At 35.4% G+C, this 13,440-nt stretch overlaps 1 protein-coding gene across 2 annotated transcripts in view; it reads right to left on the minus strand.

The window, feature by feature from the left end:
• The window catches only part of C3H5orf34 (chromosome 3 C5orf34 homolog), a 34,592-nt gene that overhangs the window by 3,927 nt on the left and 17,225 nt on the right, over window positions 1-13,440 (minus strand). Inside the window, exons 7-12 of one of the 2 annotated variants that reach the window (XR_016392639.1) lie at window positions 10,092-10,183; window positions 8,845-8,914; window positions 8,015-8,185; window positions 7,494-7,588; window positions 6,039-6,137; window positions 2,986-4,085 (exon numbers count right to left, since the gene is read on the minus strand). Coding sequence is in view for 1 of the 2 variants with exons in the window: in XM_022597983.2 (XP_022453691.2) it covers window positions 2,986-3,026; window positions 6,039-6,137; window positions 7,494-7,588; window positions 8,015-8,185; window positions 8,845-8,914; window positions 10,092-10,183 (568 nt within the window). In the remaining variant the exon portion in view is untranslated. The remainder of the gene's footprint in view (window positions 1-2,985; window positions 4,086-6,038; window positions 6,138-7,493; window positions 7,589-8,014; window positions 8,186-8,844; window positions 8,915-10,091; window positions 10,184-13,440) is intronic. The other variant, XM_022597983.2, reaches the window with a different exon arrangement.

Genomic DNA, 13,440 nt, shown 5'->3' on the forward strand with positions numbered 1-13,440 from the left:
AACTAATAAATTTAGTAAAGTTGCAGGATACAAAATCAATATAAAAAAATAAGCTGCATTTCTATACATTAATAATGAATTACCTGGGCTTCCCTGGTGGCGCAGTGGTTAAGAATCTGCCTGCCAATGCAGGTATATGGGTTTGAGCCCTGGTTCGGGAAGATCTCACAGGCCGCGGAGCAACTAAGCCCGTGTCCCACAACTACTGAGCCTGAGCTCTAGAGCCCATGAACCACAACTACTGAGTACACGCGCCACAACTACTGAAGCCTGCATGCCTAGAGCCCATGCTCTGCAACAAGAGAAGCCACTGCAGTGAGAAGCCCGCACACCACAACAAAGAGCAGCCCCCGCTTGACACAACTAGAGAAAGCCTGCGCACAGCAACGAAGACCCAATACAGCCAAAAATAAATAAATAAATAAAATAAATTTATAAAAATAAATAATGAATTATCAGAAAAAGAAATTAGGAAAACAATTCCATTTACAATTACATCAAAAAGAATAAAATACCTAGGAATAAATTTAAACAAAAAGGTGAAAGATCTGTACATTGAAAACTATAAGACATTAGATGAAACAGAATAAGACACAAATAAATGGAAAGATATTCTGTACTCATGAATTGGAAGAATTAATATTGTTAAAATGTCCATACTACACAAAGCAATCTACAGATTCAATATAATATTCAATGTATTGAACAATACAAAATTCTAATGGCATTTTTCACAGAAATAGAACAAACAGTACTGAAATTTGTATGGAACCAAAAAATACCTCAAATAGCCAAAGCAAACTTGAGAAAGAACAACGCTGGAAGTTTTCTGATTTCAAACTATGGTAATCAAAACAGTATGACATTGGCAGAAACCAGAAATATAGATCAATGGAACAGAATAAAAAGTCCAGAAATAAAGTCACGTATGTCTGTAATGGTCAATTAATTTACAACAAACAGTCAAAAATATACAATGGAGAAAGGATAGACTCTTCAATAAACGATGCTGGGAAAACTGGACCTCTACCTTACACCATACACAAAAATCAACTCAAAATGGATTAAAGACTTGAATGTAAGACCTGAGACCATAAAACCCCTAGAAGAAAACATAGGGTGTAATAAACTCCTTGACATCAGTCTTGGCAATGACTTTTTGACACCAAAAGCAAAGAAAACAAAAGCAAAAATAAACAAGCGGTACTTGTCAAACTAAAAAGCTCTTGCACAGCAGAGGACACCTTCAACAAAATGAAAAGGCAACCTATGGAATGGAAGAAAATATTGCAAATTATATTTCTGATAAGAGGTTAATATCCAAGATATTCAAACAACTCATACAACTCAATAGCAAAAAAAAAAAAAAAAAAAAAAAAATTAAAAAATGAGCAGAGGAACTGAATAGGTACTTTTCCAAAGACATACAGATGGCCAACAGGTACATGAAAAGGTGCTCAACATCACTAATCATCATGGGAAATGCAAATCAAAACCAATGAGATATCACCTCACACCTGTTAGAACGGCTATCATCAAAAAGATAAGACATAACAAGTGTTGGTAAAGATATGGAGAAAAGAGAACCCTTGTGTACCTTGGTAGAAATATAAATTAGTACAGCCACTGTGGAAAACAGTATGGAAGTTTCCTCAAAAATTTACAAATAGAACTACCATATGATCCAGCAATCTTACTTCTGGGTATATATCCAAAAGAAATGAAAACAGTCGGGGCTTCCCTGGTGGCGCAGTGGTTGAGAGTCCACCTGCCGATGCAGGGGACACGGGTTCGTGCCCCGGTCCGGGAAGATCCCACATGCCGCGGAGCAGCTGGGCCCATGAGCCATGGCCACTAAGCCTGCGCGTCTGGAGCCTGTGCTCCGCAACGGGAGAGGCCACAACAGCGAGAGGCCCACGTTCCGCAAAAAAAACAAAAACAAAAACAAAAAAATAGAAATGAAAACAGTCTATTGAAGAGACAGCTGTACTCTTTTGTTCACTGCAGCATTTTTCACAATAGCCAAGATATGAAGACAACCTAAGTGTCCACTGTTGGATGAATGGATAAAGAAGATGTGGTACATATACATACACACAATGGAATACTACTCAGCCGTGAGAAAGAACGAAATTCTGACATTTGCAACAACACGGATGGACCTTGACGGCATTTTGCTAAGTGAACTAAGCTAGACAGAGAAAGACAAATACATGGTGTCACTCATATGTGGAATTTTTTAAAAAGTCAAACTCATGGAAACAGAATGTAGACTGATAGTTGCCAGGGGCTGGGGGTGGGGAAAGAGGGAGAGGTTGGTAAAAGCATATGAACTTTCAGCTATGAGATGAATAAGGTCTGAGGATCTAATGTATAACATGGTGACTGTAGCTGATAGCACTGTGTTGTATGACTGAGGTTTGTTAGGAGGGTGGAAATCAGATGTTCTCACCACCACCTACCCCGGGAGGGTTGGTGAGGTAGAGGAGAGGAGGAAGATAGATATGTGAAGTGATATATGTGTTAATTAACAAGACAGGGTGATCCTTTCACAATGTGTATGTGTGTCAGGTCACTATGATATACTATTTAAGTATCTTATAATTTTTTCAATTATACCTCAATAAAGCTGAAATTTTTTACAAATAATAGTATATAAAAATCCTACAAATTTTAAAAAAGAAAGAAGTCAGAGACAGTTCTCAGTTATAATTTAGAATATAATTATATAAGTGTGAAAGTCTCCATAGGACATCTTGACCCCAGTTCACTGTCCTTTGCTGAGTTAAACCCAATGAAAAGTACAAATGCTAACATGATGTACCTCCTATAGACAAGATACATCTTAAATTACAATCTTAAATATTATTCAATAAAGCTCTGTAATATATAAGTATGGATTAATATAAAGTACAGAGTCATGAATTAAGCCTACAATGGAAAGAGAGAAATTATGCAGGACAATACATTCTGTTTAAAGGATACAGTTAAACTTCTGTATCTTTTCAAGTTCAGAAGCCACAGACCTGTGCAAAAAAAACCTCATGCTAGTTGTCTGATTCTTTTATATAAGTATGCACAATATTTCAAATGAGCATACTTAATTTTTTTTTCATAAAGGTTAGAATTTTTGACATAAGAACCTAGAGGTTAAGAATTCTCTTTATATTGGCTTTATTTAGCAACAAATCACCTTGACTCAACTGATGCTTACTGAGTGCCTTTCACGAGTAAGGCAAGTGAATAAAAGTCCTCCACCTCCAGGACTTTTGAATTAAGTATTGAGGTTTGAAGGTAATGAGCCTTCCTGCTACAACTCAGTACTGACATGGCATATCTTCTACTTTCCTCCTCATGGTTTACTAAAACTTTAAAAACCTACTAAAATCTCATCACTTCTATGAAAGAAATACTCTCTCCTTTGAATTCCTACAGGAGTATGTTAATTAATCATAAACTTCTTTGTAATGCTTTCTCTTGAACTATTTAATTTTCTGATCTTCATACCTAGATAGTTTCTTTGGAGGAGAAGGGATCTTACACATATAGTTAAGACCTCATTTATATGGAACTCTTAGGGAATGGACGGTCTCCAGGGCCAACTTTTTATACGACTGAATTAGGTGTCAAAACATAATAACTACTTTCTATTAAATTTCTTCTGGAATAGACTACCATTTCACTGTTTTCTTAAGCACAGTATACTAAACATTCTCTTCTTGACTTGAAGGGTTAATATATGAACATTAGCCCTTACCATGTTCCACAGAAACAGATACTGGGGCAACTGGTGTGGGATAGAAGGCTAAATGTACACAAATCCAGCAGAACCTCTTATGTGTGTGTTCTTTGTGTTTTCCCTCATCACTAGATGAAATATGAGCAGTGGCACACAACTAGAAAATAGTGTAACTGGACTAGCTCTGCAAAATTAATGAGGACATTCATGCTAAAACATCTCTTTATTCAAGTCACTAGAAAAGTCTTTTCACAGCTCACAATAGGGTATACGACTTGTCTGCTTTACTGGCAGACAATGGACCACATGCACCTCATCAGCCTGCACTCTTTCCTTGTACTCCAGCCTATGAACGGAGAATAAAAGAGATCTTTCATCATTTTAAGCATCTGTAGTAAAAACCTGGATATGACTTACTCCAAAACCCGCCGACTCTTCATCATTGCAAAACACACTCCCCCTGCCTTTTTTAAACATGAGACACATTTTCTGGGTACACCCAGAACCATACAAACTACCTTTAATGCTGTCACTCATATGATAAACCAACGTCTTACAAAATATCTCCTGTACTATTTTTTGACAAGCATTCCTATTAAAAAGTTGAACGAGTAAGCTAATAATATAAGGTGAGTTGGAAATAAAATATTGAAATACAATTTAGGTAGCTGTATATTATGTTTACAGCTGAAATACAATTTAGGTAACTGTTTATTATGTGATCTCTTCTCTCCCTTCAACCTATCCACTTTGACAAGAAAACAAGAATCATCTGATTCTTGTGGAGATGTCTTAGGCTTTGGGAGGGGAATGGAGCTGTTCAAGTGCCGTATCTCCCCTCCCCCCTCCTCAATTCCTGTCTCCCCTCTGCTCCGCGTTGCTTCCACCCATACATAGCTGCTTTCACCAATCTGTACTTCTCTTACCCCCTCACTTCTCAGTTTGTCTTGACAGTTATCCTCTTCTAAGCTTTCATATAAAAAGGCTAGCATTTTACAAACTTTGCCAGCTGAGCAATGATGAAGTAACCAATTTTATAGCCATGTACAATTTCCCTTTCGTCCCAACTATGTTTTTTGCTAGCTATTAAGGCAACTTTTCTGCTCCCAAACTGTAGCTGAAGAGAGGGACCTGGAAAGCTGAATCCTTAAGATATCTGGATATTCAAATAACATCTACTGATTTGATTGTACCTCTTTCTCTAAGTAACTTAGGAAAAGGTGATAAAAATCAAGCTTATTGTATATATATTTTTTCACCATGCACTAAGACACCTTACAGCTTACTTTATTCTTTTTATTTATTTATTTGGCTGTGCCAGGTCTTAGTTGCGGCACGCAGGATCTTTAGTTGCAGCATGTGGGCTCTTAGTTACGGCATGTGGGATCTAGTTCCCTGACCAGGGATCCAATCTGGGCCCCCTGCATTGAGAGTTCGTAGTCTTAACACCTGGACCACCAGGTAAGTCCTCTTACAACTTACTTTAATTTAAAGCTTCCTAAATTGTTCCTGATATCCTTCTTTTCCAATATAATCAGATTATACTCTTGCAGTGACACTAACCTTCCTAAGGCTCTTTCTTCCTGTCATTTTTCCATATAGGAACTTGTAATTCTATGAAGTCTGAATTCCTCTATTGATTACAAGGTCTATTCCTATCCATCAGAGTCACACTACACCCAAGCAGGTAAGTGTGTGCTCCATAAAAACTAACTTCTTACTATCTCCACAAGCCAAAATACCCGTTTTTACCTCTGCCCTTGCTTCCTCCCTAAAATGTCTTAATTTCCCTAAATATTCCTTCGGAGCCCAGTTCTAGTCCCATACACACTGAAAGGCACACAGGAGGGACTGAAATCTTGCTTTATTTGTTGATTTATCAATTAATTTGGGGGAGGCAATTAATATAATAGAAATTATTTAAAAATCAACTTTTCCTGAAAGCTTGTTATGTTAGTCAACATTTTATTTCCTTTAATATTACTAAGATAAAAAAATATATATCCTCTAAATTTTTCCATAAAGTTTTCAGGATGAATTTATTACACTAAAAGAGTCACCCATTTTGATATGAAGTTTTCAAATCTTCAGATGAAATATACTATGATGAAATGTAAAATGAGATATCCAATTAAAGATATTTTCAAGATTTAAGCTATCAAAACATCATAGGAGTTAAATATATTTAACTAAGAGAAAGCTTTTTTGGGAAAAAGAGTCAGTTTACCTTTTAACATTTTAATTTTTGAGGATTACTTGGCTCTTCTACACAGATTAAGTTTAAAATAAATACAAATACCAGTTTTCTTCCGGAACAGAAGATGAAGGATGTGTAGGCATTTCTTTCTGACTAGTCTGGGTCAGTCTTCTGCACCATGATATTACTGTTGTCACATATCTAGATTGAATACATTAAGACAGATATTTGAAAAACGAACTTGTAGAATATTTATAAAAGCATTTAAAAATTGGAAAAATCATTAAGACAGTTTGGGAAAAAAGAATAAAGAAAAAATTCTAAAGTAGGGCAATTTTTAAATCGTTTTCATTGGAAAAAGAAAAAGCAAGTTTTTCTCATTCATCAGGAATAAGATGATTTACTCACATATATGATTAATAAAGATGAGATTTAAGAATCAGAACACAGGTTAACACTTGGATTTCATTCAAAGTTCTAATACCTAAATTCTCCTTTTAGTTTTTCAAAGTAAAATGAATTTCATTAAATTTTATCATGAAAATGTCTTTACACACAAGACTAAGTGAGCATTTGCTTTCTAAAATTTAAACCAGAACACACATGTTAATGCACACACACACACATCCAGAATTACATATAACTCATCAAACACACAAAACAAGTATCAAGTTCAATAAAATGAATGATTTGGAGTGACTGGCTGAAATAAATAGTTAATGTTTGCTAAACAGACACTATCTTTTGAGGCAACTTATTCAAACTAGCAATGAAGGTTGGAGCATTTAAACCAAAATGCAATAACTCCCAACAGAAAAATAAATTCAAGAGGTAAAAAAAGCAATTGTTTTGTGAACATCCTCAAGTAAAATCACTAACATGTCAAGAACATCACAAAGAGAATGATTATTATAACAAATTACATAAGCCAAAAGAGAAAAAGCATATTCATAAAAAGCTGATTTCAAGAATCTTCTCCATTTTAAGAATAATCGTTAGCTAGTTTGTTTTATTTCACTTTACAGAAATAATACATACGTTTAGTTATTTGTGGCTGTAAGCCTTAGTTTAAATTGGTTAGGGGATTAATTAGTTAACTGGTTAACACAGCTGACCACAGTCCAACCTCCACAGCAAGCCAGTTATATCTATAACACATTTCTTTTGAAAAATCACTAGAGTACAAATGGAAATGATTAAAGCTGACCTGATCTATTTAGTTATGCTAGAGACCAATATAACTGTAAACCCTGAAACCTGCTGAGGAATTCCCTGGAGGTCCAGTGGTTAAGACTCTGCGCTTCCACTATAGGGGGCGTGAGTTCGATCCCCAGTCGGGGAACTAAGATCCCACAAGCCACACGGTATGGCCAAAAAAACAAAAACAAAAACAAAAACAATGCAGCTACTGAAACCCGCTGAAATGACTTTATGCATTTTCCACATGGAAAAACTAAAAATATATACAACATTTAAATAATGTTTTTATGCTTCCTCTCTGTCTAAAAGGAAGTTGTTTACTAACATGAAATTATTTTTTTAATTGCTTTCCAGTACCTTTCATACGGTCCAGGGTGTTGAATCTGAATTAACTGATTTTGTCCATCAGGAAAAGTTAACTTACACCAACCTAAATTGAGACCTCGATTTACCTTAAGAAGCAAGGGGGAAAGGTAAGTTTTAGTATTCTAGAACTGAAAAACAAAACCTTCTTTTTAATTAAGTTTCAGTAAAAAAAAAAAAGAAGTAGATGAATCATTAAAACTTTATTTTGACTAACTTAAAAGTTTTGTTTTACATGGGATATGGGTATTATTTAACCACCACCCTTATATAGATAATTATCAAAAGAACAAAAATACTAGTCCCTCTCTCTATAATGAGTTACCTTTATAAAAATGATGATTTGTCACACCTTTCTGATTTCTGCTAGGAAATCTAATGAGATCAGTAAAGCCTCTTGACAGATTTTATACTTCAAAAAATAGAGATACTGTGGTACTTCATTTTCTTTGTACTATTTCCACAGATTAAAAATAAATAAATAAATAATAGATTTAAGTCTGAAGTATAATTACCTGTCTCTTTTCAATAAGAGAGCTGAAATTCCAATTCAGGGTTAGAGTAATGCCATCTAAAAAGACAGCATGTACTTTGTCATCAGAGTATGCAAGAAATCTTCCCACGTTGGGTATGAACGATTCTCTCAAAAGCAAAGGCAGTATATTGCTATCATTTATCCCAGGTACCTAAAACCAGAAAATAAAAATAGCAAGAAAGACAGTTATCCACTAATAAGATTGAAATGATTAATGAACACTGAGGCAACTTCAGATTCTCATTCAGAAGTTGAATATTGTAGAACCCTTATGGATGCTTTGACTTTTCCAGAAGTGGCTACCCAAAAGAGTCTATTGTAAGCAGATTAAGTACTAATACCTTTGGAAAGTCACCATTCTGCTGAACTTTACATAGAAAATAGACAAAGATTAGGAACTACAGCAACATATAGGTTTATAATCAAAGCAGTATAGATACAGAAATCAAGGTCTGAGAATCACTTCCTCCAAGTCAGCATTAAAAAAAATTTACTTTTACAGTTATGGAAATAGAATGAATACTGTAATATGTTTCAAAATAACTATGTTTTCACATACTTCAAATCCAATCAATTCCCCTGTCCTCCCCCTCTAAGAAAAAAGAAACAACAAACTATATACAGTAAAAGTATAACATAAAAGCCCAGTTTTGCAGTGTTTATCTATTAAATGGATTTTTTAAATAAACCAGTATTAATATTACAAAGACTTTCTCACATGACTTAGATGAAAGTAATTTGAACTTATATGTATGTATACAAATAATAAAGCAATTAAAAATATCTTGCTTTTAAAATAATTTAAGATACCATTTTCCAGCAGCATATATGATAGTTATGGCTTAAAGAAAGCTTCATCTTGGCACAATGCTGAAGAATTCTGTCAACAAGAAAAATACTACTTAAACATTTGCAAATAATGTCATTTTCCAATTCTAGCAACCCATTCTCACTGCTATACAACATTTTAGGCAAGTAACTTGTTTCCACAATAATACGTTTGGACCTCTTTCTTCCTTAAGCCCCTAGAAGGGAACTACTACTGTTGCTTCCCTTTGTGCTAATCTTACATAATTAAGGTTATTCCTCTAATTTTTAGCAATGAAATGACTCCAAATGGAGAGGATTTTCAGAATTTGCTCCTTTTTAAGAAGTGACAGATTCACAGCACCTGAAAGGTTTAGCATAGTCTAAGAGTGGTGGGGATATGAATCAACTGTCCCTAGAAAATCAAATGACCAGTTCTGCTCCTTCAAATCTACTTTAGAAGTTGCTTAAACATAAGTTTATAAAACAAATAATTTAATTCAACAATCCACTTTCATTCCTCTCGGTGCCACAGACTGATTAATGAATTAAAAAACATATGAACCAAAGAACCAAACTACAGTTCACCTTCTGTTCATTCTCAGAAATCATTATTACTCCTAGGATAATAAAGAAGTATGAAAATTCAAATGTATCATCAAATCTTCAACTTGATTCCAAGGAACAATCATGATGCCACACTTACCTAGAGAAAAGGCACTTATTTTCTTCCAGCAGTTGCTTGCCATATGTGGATGTTTCTCCATATTTAACTTCAAATTTCAAAGCCAGAAGTACTTTTTTTTTTTTTAATAATTGGGATTTTGTTGTTGCTGTTGTTTTAATCTTTATTTATTTATTTGGCTGTGCCGGGTCTTGGTTGTGGCACAAGGGATTTTTGTTGTGGTATGTGGGATCTTTAGCTGCGGCATGCAGGATCTTTTAGTTGTGGCATGCAAACTCTTAGTTGCAACACGTGGGATCCAGTTCCCTGACCAGGGATCGAACCTGGGCCCCCCTGCATTGGGAGTGTGGTAGCCACTGGACCACCAGGGAAGTGCCAAGAAGTACTCTTATAATGACATTGTGATCACTTTATTTTATAAATGATGAGACCAGAAAAGTTGACAGATTTTACTAAAGACATTTCCACTGTACCCACCAATTCTTAATCTTATCCGAACCACTAGAAAATGTATCAAGTTTCTCAGACACATAACACTTGATTCAGTTGAACGTGAAGCACTTACCTGGTTGCCTGTTTAATTAGAGAACAAACAGAAAATGGACTTCCTGGTCTATCTGGAGGAAGGTTATTTACTGAATAAGTTTTCTCTTCTCTCTGTAAATTAGTTTAAAATTTTAAAAAAGATTCAATAATAAATTTTGGCCATTATTACTTAGCTATTTTTTTTCCTTAAAATATGTATTTATACAGTGAAAAGGCAAGCAGTTATTTTAAGTTAATCAACAGCCCATAAAAGGTAACTTTAAAAGGTATTTTATGATGCTTTTCCATTTTCCCTTTTTTTTTAAAAGTCTAGAATTCCTCCTATCAAAAGTTATCCTACTCAAAAATTACATTCTAATAGCCTATAACTTACTGCTCAATTTAAATCTTGGCTGTACTCAAATTAACAAACTAATTTCCCTGTGCATTAACAGGAAACCTACCATAAGCCCCATTTTCCCTTTAGACAAAAAAAAAAAAAAGAAGGCGGCGGCTAAATAGGCTTAAAAAACTGTTTTAATTACCATTTTAATTGAATGACTATATCATTTTGTTGTATTTTATTAATGGAAGAACAATTGCTAGTTTGTGTAAGACAATATTATTATTTACAAGCTCAACTTCTTGAATTAGAAAAAAATGTTGTTTTGTTATTCCCTCTGAATTTCCTCTTTCTGAGACTCTTTCATGCTAGTGTTTACCAGGACTCTGTCTCCAGCCTTCTCTTCTGATTTCCCGTTTCTTCTTGGGTAATCCCAGGAGGGTCCAAAACTGTGTTCATAATAAATATCACAACAGCAACAACTAACATTTATTAAACAGATGATAATATGTGCTAGGTGCTATGCTATGTAGTTTACAAAGGATTATCTCATTTACTCCTCAAAATAATCCTGAGAGATATGAACTACTAACGTCTATTTTTTAGATAAGGAAACTGAGGCTTGAGGGCTAAGTAGTAGTAGAGGTCTGAATTGAACCACAAGAGAGTGTTGCCTATACTCTACCATCAGTGAGAGAAAATAAGCTTCAAAGTCGGAGCTGGATTCAAATCACAGGTGTGCCTTTTACTACTATAATGATGGGCAGGTTATACAAACTTGTGTTAAGTCTCAGTGCCTACAACCTATGAAATGGGGATACTACCTTGTATTCATCCTTCTCTGTGATACAATCCACATTGTCCCGAGGATTAATAAAATAATACATATATAAAGCAACTGGGACAGAATTTAGTCTATAGTATGGTACTCAAAAATAATCTCTCCTCTTTTATCCTGGACTGTAGACTTGAATATCTAAATCTCTACCAGATATCACAAAGACATTTCAACTTCAACATGTCAAAATGAAATTACCTTCCCTTCAAAATCTGCATTTTTTCCCTCTCTCCTACTTCATATTTACCTCTGGTATGTCAATCATTACATGTTATTCCCTCTTCCTAGAACTCAGCTCCCTCCCTCCATCGCCTCCCTTTGTCTGACTAACTCCTACTTTTCCTTCAGCATCAGGGAAGCCATTAAGGAGGTCCCATACGCTAGGTGAAATCCCCTAGTTATGTCTACAAGCACAGAAAACCTCTATTCCTGCTTCTTGGTTTCCATTACAATTTCAATTTAATGTTTTATACTTAATGTTGGTCTTCTCTGCTAGAATGGAGCTTCGTGAAGGTAGGGGCTGAATCTGTTTTGCTCAGCTAAGTCACATGGTAGGCACTCAAAATATCACACCTTAATTATTTATGTCCTTCTCTATCGGATACTGAGTCCCTCGAAGGTTCTTGTCTTTTTCCACTGCCTAATTTCATCAATTCTAAAATGCTTATTTTTCACAATTTAACCTCTCTGAAATAAAGATGCATCTTACAATTAAGAGTTTCTTTCAATTACTATCAGGCAGATGGGAATGAACTATAATAGAATTTAAATCTTTTATGGAAATCTCTTGGTAACTTCAAAAAATGCCATCATCAATACACTTTTGGTTTAAAAATTTTTTTGGTTTAATCCAGTGCCTGGTACCACCACTCATTGATTAATTCAATAACTTGGCATCATTTTCAACTCCTTCCTCATCCCCAATATCCCGTTCAGGCATTAGTTCTGTCTCCTTAATACTTCTTGGGTCCATTCTTATCTTTCCATTCTCATTACCACTGCCTGGCCCTCATACTTCCTTCTCTGCACTACTATACATGTCTTCTAACTGGTTCTACAGCTTGAAGTGCCACTGCTTCCCCATCTCAGTTCATCTTCCTCTGAAAAGACCTAACAAAAATATGATGTCACTTCCCTACTTAAATCCTTCAGTGGCTCTCCAAAAGCAATAGGGTTTCTCATGCTCCATTAATGAACTGGCTCAACTTGGTCTAATCTCTTCTGTGGACATTTCCCCCACCATTCTACCTCTGTTTTAGTCTACTACAGCCTACCATTTCATTTCCTTCAGCATTCCATACTGGCCCCAGACTCTTGCCTCCAGTTAGATGACATTTATCTACTGTTCTATGAACTAGTAAAATAGTGTGTTGAACAAGACAAGGCTTACCTCTAGGTGGGTTAGTTAGTAAACAAACATTGATCAATATGAAAATGTCACAAAGTACTAAATGCCAAGAAGAAAAAAAGAGGAGGATACCTTGATAGGGAGTGTCATGGGTAGCTTCTTTAATCTGGATAGTCAGGAAAAGCTTCCTTGGGGAGGTGGCATTTAAATAGAAATTCTAATGACAAAAGGCCAGCCATGCAAAGAGTTGAGCAAGAACAGTGTTCCCTTAGCTATATGCTCCTCTAACATCCATCCCTCTTTTGCATAACTCCTCCTGCCATGTCTTCCTCCAGAAGGCTTTCCTGGAGCCTCCCAAACAGGGTCAGGTACCCTTCCTTATGTGGACCCAAAGCACCAAGTGTTTATCTCTATGGAAGCACTTACACTGTCAGTCCCTGTCAATCTTTCCTCTTTAAATTTTTAATTATACAAGCAATGATACATTACTACATTTGGGGAGGGGGAAAGAGTTCAAAAATATAAGATTTCAGTCCCTCCCAACTCTTCCTCCCTCACAAAATCCCAGATTCCTCCCCAAAAGTAACCACTTCAGTTTAGTTTTTATCTGCCCAGATCTTTCCCTGTGCATTTACACATGTATTATATACAGTAATATAATTGGGTTTGGGGTTTGTTTTTTGTTCTTTACACAGAAGATATCATTGTACATCTTCTCATGCAACTTTTCTTTCACTCAACAGCATTTTGGAGATCTTTCAATATCTGTCTTTCTATGCGTCTACATCTTCCTCACTCTTTTAAACTGCTTCCAACATTCCCACGACCTGATCACCACAGCTTATTTCACCATTTTCTAC

This window comes from Delphinapterus leucas, chromosome 3 (genome assembly GCF_059928025.1).
Source record: "Delphinapterus leucas isolate spDelLeu-1000000601 "Yukka" chromosome 3, BTC_Dleu_Yukka2, whole genome shotgun sequence".
In the NCBI taxonomy this organism is placed as follows: domain Eukaryota; kingdom Metazoa; phylum Chordata; class Mammalia; order Artiodactyla; family Monodontidae; genus Delphinapterus; species Delphinapterus leucas.